Genomic DNA, 18593 nt, shown 5'->3' with positions numbered 1-18593 from the left:
GGCATTTGTGGACATCGTAAATGTGTCATTGCTCAGGGGTTTTGTTTAGGGGTGTATGTTTAGCAGTGCTGACCGGGGAGCGTTCCATTGTTGGCGATAAACCCAGCCAAGTCCAGCGGCTTGTTGTCAATGTGCAGCTCCTTCATACAGCCGATAAACTCCCTGGTGCCAAACGGGAAGTTGTCCGGTACGTTGGGAACTCCGCCCAGAAACAATGGCCCAGTCAGGTCCAGAGACCTGAGAGAGAGGAAGGGATAAAGAGGAAGAGGAGTGAATACGGTGGAGAGGAAACGAAGGAAGGAATGGAGGATTATCCCCCAAGGATTGGGGGAAGGATGAAAGGAGGGAGGGTAAGAAAGGGAAAAACATGAAAAGAGGGTATGAGAGAGGCAAAGGGATTAAACAAACCCAGAGATTAAATGCGTCATCAGAGGTAAATGTCAAAAGAAAAAAAACGAGAATTCAGAGAATAACAGTTAAAGAGAAATGAAATGACAGTGATGATGTTGAGGGTAATAGTAGAAACAGCAGGGGACGAGAGAAATTGAAAAGATAAGAAAGAAAAGGAGAGGCATTGAACAAACAGGAGATTAAATATGAGACACGACAAATATCAGGAGAGACGAGGTAAAGGTGGATGACAAGGTAGACGGAGAGAGGAGACATGAGGTAGAAAGGATGTAGATGTTAGGGGACGTCAACAACAAGTAGCAAAGCAGCAGGCATAAAAAAGGAGACGAAAAACAGTGGAGACAGCCGGGGAGGCAGATGAACAAAAAAGAGATTAAGTCTGAGTTACAGCAAATATCAAGAGAGAACAAGCGTAGAGGCGGATGACAGATGGAAGACGGGTGGAGGGAAAGAAACGGGGGAAATGTGAGGAGGACGATGTAGCGGACAACAGCTATGGGACTGCATGAGCGAAAAGAAAAAACAAACAAGAGAAACAGTTGTGTTGTCATTTTGAGAGCATTATCTTTTATTTCCTCAAACGTGAGGTTTTTCTTTTAAGCTCGCTTTGGCGACACACGTCAAGTGCCGAGCCAATAAACGCCAGTGGAATGCGAATCGAAAGGAACCCAGAGAGACAAAAGGCGCCGCACAAACAAGAGATTAAGTGCGATTTTACAGCAAATATCAACAGAGAGTGTCATTAGATGTGGAGACAGAGAGAGAGAGGAGGGCGAGCTGTTAATGGAGAAATGGAGAAGGAACAGAGGAAGAGTGCTGAAGGCCTTCCTCTTTGATCTGTCTTCTCTTCTCTCAGCCTCACTTAGCGCTGACAGCACACAGCCAACGTGATTACAGCTTACAGAGGCAAGGCCAGACATCAACACTATGACAGGGTGCTTTTTGAGTGCATGTGTGAATATGTGTGTGTGTGTTATGCACTTGTTGGCGACGTACATGTAGACATTTAGTTTGTTAGACACACACCACAAGTCGACTACAAAACTCTGACAAGGTCAAACAGAGCAGATACTTAAAAGCAACGTAGTGGATTTAAAACTGTCAATTTGAATGTTCATGAGAGAACGAGTGGGAGAGAGACGAGCAGAGAGCGATGACAATGAATGAACATTAACATCAGGCAGAATGAGCCGACGAGTAACAAGAGATACAGACAGACATGAAGGGGCATGAATAAGTCAGACAGTCGTGCCTCGTTAAAGCCTCAGGTCCCCAAAGGTCACCTCATCACCCCGATCTGACTAAAAACCAAAATCCTTTCCAACAGCAACAGTCTCACTCAAAGTTTCAGCTTTAACAGATTAGACTGCTTAAATCTGCATTAAATGGCATGTTACACCTACTTTTCATTTTAAAGCTGTGATCAGCTTACAGGCCTGTTTAAACCATGCTGAAATTGTGATATTCTTAAATTTGATCACATCATTCTCTCTGTTCCATGATAACATGCATTTATTATATGCGTCAGGGTGCCGCATTGCCCTGTTGGGGTTTATTTCACAACAATGACAATGCTAGCTGTACATTATCCTGCTTATTACACGGCTACTTACTTAAGAAATCAATAATTTGACACAAAAATGGTCTGGCAGAGTCAGACATTAGAACTACGTAAGAAATAACAGACCGTAGAACGCAGTGATTGACCAATCAGAATCGAGCTTTCAACACAGCCATGTAATAACACACAATAACATGAAACTGCCATTATACATGTTATCTTGGGGACCTGGGGCTAGAAACAAATCAAAATGGCAAAAAGAGCTAATCGTGAGATCAACATGACGAGGCATCAACTAATCATGTTGTGGGGAACGGGTTGAGTTGCGCCAAAGTACGCACAGACCAGACCCACTCATTCCGTTCTTACCTTTCACAATAAAAGCCCTAGACATATAATATTCGCAGGTGAGTATTTTGCATTTTCGTGTTGTTTATCCGTCACGCCCCTGGTGTGTAAAGGGCTTTAGTCATGTGTTTTATCCTACAAAGCTGTGTGCACATCCTCAATTGTTTGTAAATGGATACAACAATTAGTTCCAAAGTTGCATAGTGATTGGCTGACAGGCATACTCATCAAAGCCAATATTTCTTACTTAGTATAATAATGCTACCACTAATCACTCAACATTATTTACCTGTTAATACCTGTAATCTAACAACCTTTATACCAACAGCTGCCAGCTGGCCGGTGTGCTGCTACACACAAAGACCACCTTTATTGGTTTTAGTGAAAACGGCCTTTGAATTTCTGTTAAGCCTGTTAAAGTCGGTTTTGCCAAGAAGCTGGCACATCCTGTGCAAACACCACCCACAGCTCAGGGTCAGTGGCTATTCACAGTCTTTCAGTTCCTGCGCTGGAGGTAAAAGAGATCTCTGGAAGAATTTAGCTGAATACATTTGTTCACTGAGCTTTTCTGAGTCATTGTTATTTCATAAATGTCCGACATGAGACTAAAATTAATTCTATGATGAATTCAACATGGTGTGATTGCAATGACACACAAGATTGTGTTATACTACATTTGTGCAAGTGCATATGTATTACAGCAACACTGCCTTTGGTGTTATCTTCTGATTCCACCTTTACCTTTTTAAAAAGTGCACCATATTTTTCTCGCAAGCCAATCAGAGCAGACTGGGCTTTTTTCAGGAGGGGATCGTAAAGAGGCGGGCGCTAAAACGGAGTGTTTCAGACAGAGGGTGGATACAGGTATATTCAGACAGACAGTATCAGAAAAATAATGTGGTTTTTGAACATTGAAGCATGTAAATATGTTTTAGTAGAAAATCAAAATACAAGTATGAACCTGAAAATGAGCATAATATGTCCCCTTTAAAGAAACCAAAGGTATAAATACAGGAACAAAAGATAGTAGAGGTGAAAAAAAGATAAACTCACTTCTTGCTGCTGGTCTGTTTGCCCTGCGCAGCGCAGCTGTAATTTCCGAGCTGTGTACCGAAACGAAGCGACAACGCCGTATCACAGTCGTCAACGCTCACCACAGCAATCTTCTCATCTGACGGACCCTGGGCCTCGCCGCTCATACTGCGCTTGGGCTGAACACACACACACACACAAGGTTGACAACAGAGTCCCAAAGAACAAAAACAAGACACACCATCACACCGGGCAACATGCAAGAACAATAGCATTTACTAAAGAGTTTATATCACTGCAGTCGAACACTACAAAACAACAGCCTATATTCAGTATCCACACTCTACTGTACATCATGTTAGGAGGAAAAGGGGAAAACTTGAGTTAGTAGGACGAGAAACAACAGACACTGAATATGGGTGGGAAAATAATGGATTAAAAGTAGATAGACAACACATTCACTCTTCACTTACTGTCTGCTGGTGAAAGACAGAAGGAGAACAGAAAGAAAGAAAGAGAAAGAAGGAAGTGTACAGTATGTGCACCCTGACACACACTCATACTCACATAGCGTGTAGCCGGCTGAGGAAAATGAAAGAACATGAAGAAAATTAAAGGAGATGTGCGGCGAATATGCATGAATGAAATGGTGACAAGTAAACGCCCACATACATAACGGTATGCACACACAAACACTCCATCTCAGTTTTTAAAGTGCTGCGTAGGCATGAAGGCTGAGAAACTATTCTGCCGACGCATCAGAAGAGCAGCACAAATAATCACCTAAAAACTTCAAAGGATAACTGACATCAGAAATGGAAAATGGAAAGATCAAAAACCTAAATGGTCTATGACACACAAAGAAACCGAGATGTAAACGCACCTTGTTGTAGTAGTGGATGTGAACGGTATGCCAGTTGCCATCGCTCACCCCGCCAGGCAGGAAGGGACTCACCTGAGTGGACGATTCGCCTGCAGGCAGATGGATGACGTGTGTCAAAACATAAGCAGGTAATATTAATAATTTACAGGCACATCTCTATCTTATATCTTTATTTCCAGCTTTACCAAACATATATGTGTGTATATACAATATGTGCAAATAACTGCAGCTTCTTAGCTTATCATGTTTGTGCGCTTTTGACTGACAGCATTCACTCCCTGAGGCTAAGTCTCAATAGATAAATAGACTTTTTATAAATAGAAAAGAAAAGAAAAGAAAACTCCTGCCAAAGCGGGATCGTTGTCACATGCTATGTTGAGTGCTCTGCATGTGACGGCTCTGTTTTTGAGGTCTGGGAGTTCAGGTGTAGGGAGGGTAATGATTTTAGAGGCACTACATCTGATACTGTTAATTTGTTGGTGATGGACAGCATGGTGAAGATGCAGGAAGAATAGAATAGCTAATAGCTAAAGCTGAGTTTCTCCACAAAGAATCACAGAAAAGCACCACTTTAAATCTTGTGTTTATCAGAGATGTGCTCATACTAAGTTTCTTAGAAATAAGTCATTAAGCATGAAAAAAGCATTAAAAAAAACTACTAACTGACTAAAGAAATCTTCATCTATTCACTGATCATCCCCTGAAAATTTGGAGCCACATCATTCTTTCACCGTGGGAATGTATGGTCCTTATAAACAGAGAAATACTAGAGCACAGAAGCACAATCACACATGAAGACATATCGTACCTGTCGAGTATTTGAGCACCACTTGTCCTTCTTGAATCTCCAAGGCGATGAAGTCGTGTTTCTCATTGAAACGTCCATTATAGAAGAGAAGACCGCTGCTCTCCAGGGTGGCAAAACTAGAAAATGCACACACACAGAAACCCACGTCTATAATAAGTTTATTGATGAATATAGTGTATGCAATATGAGTATTATTATATTTCTACAGTACAATACAGTCTTAACTCTGGCTTGGTTAATGCAACATTTGACCCATACAATATCTAATTTCACATTACAAAACAAAATCGACTCCTTCAAGCCTCCTCATACGCTTAGTATGGAAGAACAAGAGGTATTCAAACTGTACCACATTTTTAAACCACATTGCTGCAGGCTTCTACTCACTCCACTAGTCTATTTTCCATAGCAAGGCAAAGGGGACGTGCCGAAGCCAAGGCTGCCATGTTAACACACGCTGATCAAAAGAACTCTTAGTTTTTTTTGATACTACAGCACAGATGACAAATCTTACCTCCTGGCAACAAGATGCAGAAAGATTCCCACTGCAAAAAATGTCCACTCTCATCGTAAAATGTTTTGAAAATAAATGTCTTACTTGCTGGTTTATTAACTGGTGGCTCAAACTCAAGTCCTTGAAGAAGAATATTCCGGCTTAGTCTTACTTTATATCTGCATTTTACATGCTTGGCTTAAACATCCACCAGAGATCAATGTGACTGTATCAATAGATGCATTACTGCAATACAGCAGTGTTAGGAAATGTACTGTGGAGGAGAGCATGTCATCACCATTTCCATTATGACAATTTTATACATCTGTTATCTGAGAATGCTGCCATTGTCTAAAATAAACCCAGGGTTATTCAATAGCAGGCATGTGTCTTGTTTCCATGGCTCTGCTGTAGTTCCAACAGCGCTGTAGCATCCTATTGTACTATGCAGATATAATTTCTTCAAGCTACCAAAAATAGTCAAAATATAGTGTAACCTGAGCTTTGCCAGAGTAAACGGAGGCTGTGAGTGGATTCAGTGAAGTGAAGATGCAGAGAGGATGAAAACAAATACTGTGTATTTACTATAAGATGACTGTTTCTCTTCAAAGCAATAAACCTCATAAAATGTCAAATGTTAACTTCCCCCATGCTTTTGGCTCAGCAGCTACTGACAACTTCTAACATAGCTTCAGCACCTTTGTGCACCAATTCTCCCCGACATGATTTGCATACATCACAATTTTGCAGTATAGGGACATATCTATACTTTCACAGCCTAAACAGAGCCACATAATACGTACTTTCTGAAGCAGAGTTACAACTACAGAAAAACGTCTGAAGCAGCTTTTGGATGAAAGATGAGAAAGTACGATTTTTTGCAGTGGAGAAATGAAATGCTGTGGGAGAAAGTGAGTGACATGAATAATGATTGAGTCCTGTTTGGCCCTGATGTGATAATCAGGCCAACGAGTGTAGCTGGCAGCAAACAGGAGGCTAAATAAAACACTGATGTCAGGGGAAGGAGCCTGACAGTCAGCGTGTCTACTGTAGAGCCGGACACTAGTGAATCAGTCCCCATCAGATAACTTTAAAGTAACTTTACACGGCAACAATAGGAATAAGATCAAGGGCTTCACTGTCTTAAAAGGCAAAATCTATTAATGTGGTGCCATAGAGCACCACAGAAAGGCACTGAATCTGTAGTTGATCCTGCAGACTGAAGTTGAAGCTCCCAGATGTGAATGTGTTCGACTGAATGAGGAGCAGGGCAGTGCTGAAAAAGACCATAGAGTACCCGTTCAACAACAGCCCTTCCTTTCTCAAGAGCACCTTGATTGTAGTTGTTGAAAGGAAAGGACTTTACTCACTTCAACTGTTGGGAATTTTAACTAAACTGCCCCCATTGCTGCCAACACTTGTCTATATGGGAGTCTTCCAGGGGAGAAGTTCTACCACATAACCTCTTAGGAGACTTTCACAAGCCAACATTTGGTCTATTTTAATCACACTCTGGTGCGGTTCGTTTGGGCGGTTGTGAACGCAGTAATCATAGCCCCAGGTCCCCAATCATACGCAGACCAAAAACAAAACGGAAATGGTCCAAGATCACCTCTCGCTAGCGGTCAAACTTTCAAAGTGGTTGCACTTTGAAAGGTCAGCGGCAACCAAGGTCAAAGTTTAAATAATTTGAACTTTGAGCGCAGCACTCGTTGGCGATTTGAGCGGTGTGCCACGCCAAGAGTCGTGCTTCCACCTAGTCGGGCGGCACCTATCTCTCTATAGGAAAACAATGGCACAGCCAGCGCAGAGCGATTTTACCTCTGATCATGTGTAGACGGCTTTAATGCGCTTTCACAAACCAACATTTAGTCCATTTTAATCAAACTCTGGTGCGGTTCGTTTGGGCAGTTGTGAATGCAGTAATCGTACTCTGGTGCGGACCAAAACCACTTGCAAGACGTCCTATCGGACTGTTTTCAAGCAAATCAAAACGCACGCTGCCTGTGCGGCCATTTGTTGAGATGGACACAGGTTAACATGAGTGAAAGAGGACTGACCTGGACTTCTGCAGAAGTCCGATGTTTGCTTGACAAAAACTTCGACAGCAACATATAAGTATAAGAATGTGATTCCCTGCATAGAAGTAGGAGCTCTCGAGACAAAAAAAGATAAATTTGCTCCTCCGTACACATCCCTCAGGAAATCATTTTTTAAATTTGGTCTGCTTTAATTTGTGCACTGTGAAACCGAAACAGACTAAATAGAAAACAAACCAAAAGTATTAATTTCACTCTGATTCGGACTGGCCAAACGGACTACGGCTTGAGAAAGCGCTAATGCTCATAAAGTAACATCACACTTCACTCCTTGACTTACCATCACTGCCCAACTGGTGGTCACAGATCAATGGAACAAATCACATGTAGTGTCTTTATACACTGCACTTTATGCAAATAACCTCATTTGGCAAGAATACCACAACCACAATGTCTCATAGCAACCACTCCATGGTGGCCACATCAGCCTAGCAACGACCCCATGGGCAACATCACCTTAGCAACTATCATTAGACGATATCACCCGTGGCAACAATCTCATAACCCCCCCCTGACTGCGCTTAAGGACCACTCAGATCTCCCATAGATGACCACTCGTATGTCAAGAGGCGATGGAGCAGCAGGGAAACGGTGGTGGTACGGGCGAGCAAGACAAAGACAAAGGACTTCAAGTAAGAGACGATCCCTGACTTCTGCTCGAGCATATTGTTACATCTACAATCAAACAGAACAGGCTTTGAGGCTGCTGCTAGTTAGTGAACCAATCAAAGTTTAAAAGCATGCAAATCTGATCTAACTCACGTGTCTCTAGGTCAGCACATGATTTTAAACTCATAACTTCAGTTCAAATGTTCTGAGAAGCTTAAAAGCCCTGGCAAAAGGTCGGAGAACAAGCCCGCCTTTTAACAGGAAAAGCTGCAGCCTATTTTCAGTCTAAATTATTAACTGTGAGATTACTTTTCTGTAAGTTCTGACCCCGTTCACAGAGAGAGCATAGGGTCACCAGAAATGCAGCATTTGCCTTCGGAGCCTTTGCTGAAACAGTAAAGACTGAGAGAGGAGCATACAGGAGCGATAAGATGTAAGATAAGAAGAGGGAGTGGGAAGTAAAGGAGATGATACTGAAACCAGTAAATTGATGGATGAAAGAGGAGAGAGAGAGAGGAGAAACCGCACTGGAGAGGAAAGTGGAGGCAGCAGAGAGGGAAACCATGAATAATAGGATCGATCTCGGAGATGAAATGAAATAGATTAAAGCAAACAGGAGAGAGACTCCGTAAGAGGAAGAGAACTGAGAATCAAAGAGGAGTGGTTATGGATCTCTGTCTGAGTGCAACTGGATGACGAGAGATGGAAGCTGAAGGAAAGTAGGAAAGTAGGAAAATAGCAAATTTAGAGAGCAAAGACAGGAAGAAAAGATAAAACTTTTTTACTCACGTTAAAGAGAGGGACAGGTGAAATCTCTGTCTGAGGCCCCGGAACATGGCGAAGGACTTTGGTGGGAAGGACCGGGCCGTGACGGTGCAGTATGGACGCTCATAGCCTCCTGCAGGACACTCACAGCGGAAACCACCACCTGAAAGCTCCCGACACGTCCCTCCATTACGACACAAGCCTGGGACGCACCTGCCCTGCCGCCTGTCAAACTCACACTGGTCACCTGGGGAGTTAAAGATGAGAAGAATTCATTATTTCAACCTCTGTTGAACCTCAGTGGGAATTGCAACAACACTGTCACAAAAAAGTCACTGGAAAGTCAAAAATCTCAGTGGGAGATCAACAAAGAGGCAGATTTTTCCATCAGTATCTGGACAGTTTTTGCCATTTTTGGTGCTTGTTCCACTGAGACTTCAGGCAATTCATTTTAATAACCTCTGACCTCAACTGCACTCATTGGCAAGTCCATCACAACAAACACATGCTGTGCAAACGAGCATTTTTCAAATCCACAGAGCTTCACTTTAAATTCCAGTCGAGATCCCGAGGCGTACGTGATGAATTTGAATTATTGTTGAGCTAAAATGTTGTCCTGATTTTAATATTTCTTTCATTAGGCTTAAAGCATAACATACTTTAGGTTAAATTAGAAGAAGCAGATACTGAAAAAGTGTTTTTCTTCCCTGACGCAACTTATTTGAGCAATGCTTTCTGAGTGTTAAAATTCTCTTCTTAAGAAGGTATTAAATTCCTCCCATCTCTTGCATTGCCAACTCAGAAAATATGGCTACAGCCAAACTAAAAGATTTAACATGCACCTCTAGTATCAATCTAAATGTAAAAACCTAGTTTGACTCACCTAACAATAATCTCTCCATCATAGCTGAGGTGAATGTTATAGATGATATTAATAAAGGTTCTGACTAAAGGCCGTTACACACCGGTGATGTTTTTTTCATTATATTTTTCGCACTGTTGTTTTAGTCATGAGTACTTTCACACAGAACGAGAATATTACACGACGAAAAGAGGTTGCTGTTCTGACCTTTTGCATGGCGAATAAAGGCTCCAAGCATTGTGAGGAACTGGTTGAGTGACGCTTATATTAATGAAACAGCACCACGGAGACTCCGTAGTCCGAACCAAGACGGCAAACTTTATTACTCCTTTCCACCTTGACAAAGGCAGCGCAGACCAGATCCACTCTTTCCGTTCTTACCTTTCACAATAAAAGCCTTAGACGTACAATATTCGCAGGCGAGTATTTCGAATTTTCGTGTCATTCATTCTTCACATCCCGCTGTGTAAAGGCCTTCAGGCTGATAACTGCTGGGCTAGCTTAAGTAAAGTTAGCTTGAAAATTATTGAGTTACCTTGTTAACTGCTGAATTAGTATGATAATTGAGTTAAACCCTGAAAAACCATAAAAGAAAGACCCTGAAGTAAAAGAAGCTGCTCCTTTTTCTTCCACCAAAGAGCATTGCAAAAATATGCAATGCATACATAACTACACACAAACAGCAGAGAAGATGACCATGTCTTTTCAGTTATGTTGAAATGGAAGTTATACATTCAGTAATGCAATCAGCTATTCGGCAGACCTGAGGGCCTTCTGTAGGTTTTGAAGAAGGACACTTAACATGAGGGTCTTGAAATTGCCCCAATCTATAAAGCTGTGGGTTCTTTTTCCATGTCAACAGCTCAACAGAGTGCTGCCGGTGTTCTTTGAGGCAGTGAACTGCCTTCACCAGACGCTTTAGATGTAAATTAGTACTTGATTAAACGGCGGAAGCAGCAGGGTGCTGATTCCTGAGGAGCTGGAGTAAGAACAACTGTTACAGAGGACTAACCTTTACAACCCCTCGAATGAACACGGAATATCAACTACAACGAAATTAGAAGTTGAAATAAAATAGTCAGTGTGTAGTATTTGGAAGTGTATGTATGCAGGAGAAAAGGGGGGAAAAGTATTTTTCTGCCGATCCTGTTGCTTTAGTGTGTGGAAAGCAAAAAAAAACAAACAACACAAACAAATCTGCAGACGAGAATAAACACAGATTTGGCTGCCAGTCAAACAAGCGGCTGTCTGAAGTGTCTCGAGAGGCAGAAACACCCACACAACTCACACAAATACATAAATACACACCTATACACACAATCACCCACATAAAAAAGGTATGTAGGAGTAGACGTTCACTCGTTCTTTTTGGTTTTCACCTCTCCTTGAGCATATTTGGACACACACATCATCTGACATTTAGCAGTTGCACACAAAACCACCCACTCCCAGTGCCCTCCATATAAACAGAGCAGACAGGGTTTGAAACTAGCCTCAAGACAGACGGCTCCTTAAGGACCCACTTTAGAACCTGCTGACACACACACACACACACACACACACACACACACACACACACACACACACACACACACACACACACACACACACACACACACACACACTCATGGTAAAATAACAAATAAACAAACCAAAATGCATACACATTAATAATAGATGCAATACAGATTTTTTCCTTTCTCAAACAAAGGCAAACACACATGCAGTCTCTCTCTCGTATTTCCCTTCTTTCTGTCTCTCTCTTTCTCTCTCTCTTTCACACACACAAATGCACACACACACACACACACACACACACACACACACACACACAGATCATTGCCCCTGCCCGCGAGGCTGTCGGGTTTTATCATGTAGCTGTCTCTGTTGGCACTTTGTTTGTGCTGCTTTTAGATGCCAAAGTACCCACTGGCTGGTTCCTCTCTCACACACACACACACACACACACACACACACACACACACACACACACACAGACACACAGATGACGTACAGTACTGCTGTTGTAAGTCAATAGAAGCCTTCGCCTTTCCTCATGATCGTTTGGACACAAATATCCTCTGACACACACAAGACATTGGACACATACACAGTCAAAACACAGCCACACACACACACACACACACACACCTGAGGGCTAGTAATGGCCACACACACAAATGCACAAGTCATACACACACAGACACACTGAGGGAGAAGCTCACACTCTGATACTGACTATCTGTGACACATACAACACAAACTGAACCCCCCGCGGTATGATGCGTTGAGTGGTGAAACATTTAAAGCTGGTACAAGAATCAAAGGTATAAACGGCTTGAATTAGCGTCCGTCTGTCCTCCTCCATGTCAGGGATACAAACTGACAAACCCGGAAGTGCTCAGCTTTGAAGATAGCGAGCAAAGGAAGCTTTTCTTTTACTCATGATTCTGCACTCACAAGTGTGTCTTTAAAATCCAAAAAACAAAACTTATTCCTTGTGTTCTTGTACTATGCTCTTTTACTACACATTGGGGATGCAGCCATGCACTGAGAATAAAAGGGAAATTATTTACTAATTCTCTCATTTTTATTATTCTTAATAGTCTCTTTTTTCACATTTATTTTAGCTTTTTGTTGTCTATTTTCCCTTGTTTTAATGTGTTGCTTTTTCTTTTGTAAAGCACTTTGAGCTTTGAAAAGTGCTCTTTAAAGGTCCAGTGTGTAGGCTCTGGCAGTATCTAGCGATGAGGTGAGGAGATTGCAACCAACTGAAGCTCTACCGTGTGACAAGCGTGTCGGAGAGCTACGGTGCGCGAATGCGAATGGCCTTCTTTAGAGCCAGTTGGAGCAGAGCCAGTGCTTAGAGAGGGTGTGTATGTGGGAAGTGAGTAGTGAAGCAAGAGAGAGAGAGGAAGTGGTGGTGACAGGAGGAAGTAACGTTATCGACTGCGGCAAAGGCAGGAAAAGTTAACAGAGTTTGGTTTGTCAGTTCTGGGCTACTGTAGAGGCATGGTGGTACAACATGGCGAACTCCATGGAGAGGACCGGCTCCCTATATAGACATAAACGGCTCATTCTAAGGTAACAAAACACAGGTGATAATACAGTAAAGAAAACATAGTTATTAATATTATATTCCATTACTGCCAATAGATCCCCCTAATTGTTACACACTGGTCCTTTAAATAAAGTTTATTATTATTCTTATAGTGAAGAGAGAAAACAGACAGAAGGTATTTCTGTCTGCTACGTTTGTCTTTAAATTAAAACCTTTAATTGTGCGTTTGCATCTACACTTTTCTGCGCTGTATGGTTAGTCTCTGCCTCCGAATGGTAGATGAAGGAGACGCTGTCATTTCCTGTAATTCATCACGTGGGCTACAAAAGCCGCAGCATTGGCTGGCTTACTGCCCCCTCGGAGACGCTGCCACAGAGCGTGTCATGCGTCATAACATAGACCTAACTAATCGATGACCAAATTCATCGCCAACTATTTTCCTAATTGATTTAAATTGATTCGTTGTTGCAGTCCTACCCTGCACACTCTAAATCTTTACTGGCTGATTGCTTAGTGCTTTCATTTGATGTGCTTTCATCAATATCATTGTCATACTCCCATAATAAACTTTACATCCCTCCTTTCCTTTAACTGATCAATTCAAGAACTCCTCCATCGATCTCCCTATCTCTATACAGTAATCTACTCTCCAAAATGTAATTTCTCCATCTATTACTCGCTTCATAACAGTTTATTCTTTCCTTCCATCCTCCTCTTCATCACTCCATTTCGCCATGCTACTCTCCTCATGCCACCGGGCAGCAGATATCTGCCAGTTATTGGCTGACAAACAGACTCTCACACACCACTAAATCACCCTGAGGACACACACACACACACACACACACACACACACACACACACACACACACACACACAGTGAGACACCCGGTCACACACCCAGCTCAGCTAACAATAGCCCAAGGACGTTGATATGATCACATCTGTCTGTCCTTGTTTAGCTTTCTCTCCTCTAACATTAAACATATACCTCTATGTAAGTGCACACAACAGGGAACCAATTAAACAGGGAAACACACACAACACACACACACACACACACACACACACACTCTAACACAGCACAATTTCACTGCTTTGGTCTGTTGCGCTTATTCATCCGTTCAGATCCTCTCATTAATATTAAAATAAATAAGTAGACATTAATACTCATGAATAATGCGTCTGGTGAGATTTAAACACACACACGTGTTCATTATGCACACCCTGGTTGACTAACTGGCAACGAGGGAAGACAGACAGAAAAACAAAAAACACACACCTAAGTGCGCACATACAGTATCAAAAACAAAAAACTACACACACACACACTAATTAAAAGAAGTAAAGCAGAGCAGACTGATCTCAGACGTGATCTCAGACGTGATCTCAGACGTGATCTCAGACGTGATCTCAGACTGACTCAACGATAGTCTTTCGAGTCTTTTGCCCAGACGGTGTGAAGGCGTCCACTTCACCGAGGCACTTACGCTGATCAGCAGTGATAGGAAACACACACACATACTAACAGAGAGTCGCTTTTAGTGTGTACTTCCTCATTCTGCTCAGCGTTCAGACTCGCACGGGACACAAAGGTCAAGTGATTACTAAACAAACGGTGCAAGAGAGCACTTTAAAATTCCTCGAACATACACACACAAGCACTTTATGAACACACACAGATGGTTTCTAATGAACTTACCAGAATGCACACACCCAGACGCTCAAGACACCGCTTAATGCATCAACACAGTCAAACAAAGAAGCACACACACCCACACACTTAGAACTGTACTGCACTTGAGCACAATTTGGAGGTACTTATCGTTTAGTCTACAAAATGTCAGAAAACAGTAAGAACATTGTTTGTTTTATCCGACCAACAGTCCATTCAATTTACAGTGATAAAAACAGTAGAGCTGTAAACCCTCACATTTGAGAGACTGGAACAAGTGAACATAGACTGTATGTTTGTTTGATAAATAACATAAATGAATAACTGAAGAGCAAAATTGTTGATTAGATTTCTTATCAACCGACTAATTGGTTAATTTCTTCAGCCCTGAAAGTAGAAAACATAAGGAACCCATCGGTACCAACCATGTCATACTAGCTTGTCGTGAAGGAAGCTAAATAATGCTCCAAACTTACACTAAAATTTGGCGAGGAAAAACTGGCATAGCCATATTCAAAGGGGTCCCTTGACCTCTGACCTCAAGATATGTGAATGTAAATGGGTTCTATGGGTACCCACGAGTCTCCCCTTTACAGACATGCCCACTTTATGATAATCACATGCAGTTTGGGGCAAGTCATAGTCAAGTCAGCACACTGACACACTGACAGCTGTTGTTGCCTGTTGAGCTTGAGTTTGCCATGTTATGATTTGAGCATATTTGTATGCTAAATACAGTACCTGTGAGGGTTTTTGGACAATATCTGTAATTGTTTTGTGTTGTTAATTGATTTACAACAATAAATATATACATACATTTGCATAAAGCAAGCATATTTGCCCACTCCCATGTTGATAGCAGTATTAAATACTTGACTAATCTCCCTTTAAGGAACATATTGAACATGTGATTAATTTGCGGTTAATCGTGATTGAATAATGTAATCGATTGACAGCCCTAAATCCAAAATACTCAACAGGCAACCCACCCAACAAAGACTTCTGACAACTTCTGACTCTTTCTGCTATTTCCGTTCACCCTCTTCATTTTTCCTCCCTCCATCTTTCTCCTCTAGCTCCTTGTTCCTTCCTTCCTTTTCTATCTTCCCTCACCACCTCACATCTCTATATATAAAACGCTCCACGCATTGCTGTTCCTTCCTCTCTTCCTCTCTTTCCATATCTTGCCATTTCATTTTTCTTCTCTTCCTCTCTTCCCCCTCTCTACGCCTTAATGCATTCACACCACCCCTTCATTCACGCGGATGTTTTATTCATCAAAGCCAGTATTCTTCCAACCACCCCCCCGGCATCTTAGTTCGCTCCGCCCAACCACCCACCCCATCACCCCCCTCCTCCTCCTCCAACACATGGTACATCCCTAGAGGCCAATTCACTCCCAGTTGCTTCCCTCTTCTCCTTCCTCTCTGGGTCTCGCTCCCGTTTTCTGGTGCTATTTTTTCCTTTCACACCCCCACAAGGAAAAGCACCTTCAAGGGCTGTACTGATTTTGAGTTAGATGTATTTGAGTCTGGCGTAGATTACAGCTTTAAATGGTTCTGAATAGCACTAAAGACTGTGAAATCATTTGGGGATGAGGCAGTAGATGCATTACTATTTGTTAGCCTTTTACTTATTAACTTTTATTTGAACTTCTTATACTTCCTCCCTCACTGTCTATCTCCTCTCTTCTTCCTTCAGGCCTCTCTGCTTTATTTTTCTGTATTATTTGCTTGTCCATACTTTTCTTCTTTTCTCCCATTACTTCCTTTTTATATTACTCCACTTATTATATTGTTTTCTCTTTCTCTAGCTCTCTCTAACATATTCTAGTGACTTCCCTTCCTCTTCCCTAACCTCTCTCTGCTAAGTTTCCTTTCTATATACCCGTTTCATTTTCGCTGTATTTCCATTCCATACAAGTCTCTATCTGCCTTTTTTCAATCTCCTGCCTCTTTTCCATTCTGCTCTCTCCTTCCCATTTCTAGATGTGCTTTCCCCCTATTTACACTTTCATCTGCCGTGACTTCGCTCACAATCCTTTTAAATCCTCTTTTTCAAAAGATCAGATCCTGGACATTGATAAGAATGCATCTCCTGCATTTATTTTCGATTCTCTTTACCTCTCTCTATTCTGTCTGCAGCCTTTTCTTTTTAATTACTTTGCTACTCATCTTGCACGCCTTCACTCATATTTTTTATTCTTCCTTTTCTACAACAAGGTTTGAACTTTTTTCTCTCTTTTCTTTCCAAACTTGGGAGTTTCTAATTTGCCCTCTTCAATGTTTATCTTAAACAGATTCATGATTCCACTAACAATAAGGCTCAATCTCAAAAACACATCTCTGATATTGTGCACATTCAAAGTATATGTAACTCTTGGAAGACCGTGTGTAAATGCAGTATCCACTGTGACCAAAATACCACAAGTACACGGTGATTACAGGCACATCATTCACTTTTAATTCTTCACATGACATGCATATCTCCCACAAACACCCCAGAGGGGCCTGAGGTACAATTTCTCCTTCGCCCCCCCTTCCCTTTCCCTCCCCTCATGCTCTGCAACTTATCTCCCAAAAACTAATTTAGTCTCCTCTCTCCTTCCGCTCACACCGTTTAATGCATTTATCCCACTCAACTCAGCAAATCATGTCCCCTGCAGAGCATTTTTTCATATAAATTGCACATTTCCAAATCATGTCTATTATGTATTTAGATGTCTCTATTTCCTCCTCCTACACAATCTGTGCTCGTTCCAAACCTTAAAACCAAGCGGTCTCATTGCTCTGGCTGTTTGCACCACTTACTGTTTTTTTCTTTCTCCACAAAGTCATTTATTCTCCCTGCGTGCCCTGCATGCTTGCTCTTTCTCACACACAGCCAACCCTTCACTATTTTTTAATTTCCCCAAAGTAATTTAGTCTACCTCTCTTTTACTTACACACACAAAGATGCATGCACACACACACACACACACACACACACCTCATTTTCTGTTACCCTTTCCTCAACTAATTTGGTCTCATTCTTGCACACACAATTAATGACCTCTAAAATTGATGTCACTGAGACTTCTGAACCCGTTCTATAACGTTATCTCCCTCCCACCTTCACTCTCCCCCAACCAGCCTGGTTTTATTTACCCACAAAACTCATCTCTCTCATCCTCTCCAGGTTTCCTCAAACTCAAATGTTTTTTTGCCTAACTTCATCTCCTGCATGACATATCTTCATATAACATACCATGTTATTTTTTTTACTTTGAAAAGTGATATTTATTCCACATTTTATGGCAAAAACTTTTAAGGCAGAGCAGCAGCAAAGTGCGGCCTGTCAGCCCGTTCTCATTCGCAGGGCGTCAAATACTTTGTCATGGCTGTCAGCGTATGATGCCGATGCACACAGGGCACCCTTTAAATGGTAAATGGATTTGTATTTATATAGCCCTTTTCTACTCTTCCGACCACTCAAAGCGCTTTACACTACATGTCAGCATTCACCCATTCATACACATTCATACACTGATGGCAGAGGCTGCCATGCAAGGTGCCAACTTTGCACATCTAATCAAAATACTCATTCACACACCGATGGCTATGCCTTCGGAAGCAATTTGGGGTTAAGTGTCTTGCTCAAGGACACATCGACATGTGACCGGGGATCGAACCACCGACCTTCCGATTGGTGGACAACCTACTCTAACCTCTGAGCCACAGCCGCCCCCACCTTTGGCGCCGGTATGAGATGCACCGGGCTTTCCATGACCTACAACGTAAACCCATCCACGGCAACAGTAAATGCTCAGAGAAAGTGCTGTTGTGATGTAGTTTAAACGGACGGGAGGGGCTTTCATCCAGTAGACGGATGTTCATGTCCTGTGCGTTATGTTTCGCTTTCACGTTACAATCAGCTGTTCGTTCGTGTCCCGTGTTCACAACGTTCAGTTTCATTTTCACTTTACAAACGCAGTAGTTTTAAGCTCG

At 42.0% G+C, this 18593-nt stretch overlaps 1 protein-coding gene across 2 annotated transcripts in view; it reads right to left on the bottom strand.

Moving 5' to 3' along the window:
* The window catches only part of celsr3 (cadherin, EGF LAG seven-pass G-type receptor 3), a 127609-nt gene that overhangs the window by 65726 nt on the left and 43290 nt on the right, over nucleotides 1-18593 (bottom strand). Inside the window, exons 4-9 of one of the 2 annotated variants that reach the window (XM_074644701.1) lie at nucleotides 9034-9256; nucleotides 5044-5159; nucleotides 4236-4324; nucleotides 3920-3934; nucleotides 3374-3531; nucleotides 74-237 (exon numbers count right to left, since the gene is read on the bottom strand). In XM_074644701.1, coding sequence (XP_074500802.1) covers nucleotides 74-237; nucleotides 3374-3531; nucleotides 3920-3934; nucleotides 4236-4324; nucleotides 5044-5159; nucleotides 9034-9256 — 765 coding nt within the window. The remainder of the gene's footprint in view (nucleotides 1-73; nucleotides 238-3373; nucleotides 3532-3919; nucleotides 3935-4235; nucleotides 4325-5043; nucleotides 5160-9033; nucleotides 9257-18593) is intronic. The other variant, XM_074644703.1, reaches the window with a different exon arrangement.

Source organism: Sebastes fasciatus, chromosome 8 (genome assembly GCF_043250625.1).
Source record: "Sebastes fasciatus isolate fSebFas1 chromosome 8, fSebFas1.pri, whole genome shotgun sequence".
Lineage (NCBI taxonomy): Eukaryota > Metazoa > Chordata > Actinopteri > Perciformes > Sebastidae > Sebastes > Sebastes fasciatus.
Note: the sequence above shows the minus strand (reverse complement) of the source record. Positions and strands in the feature narration are given on the sequence as shown.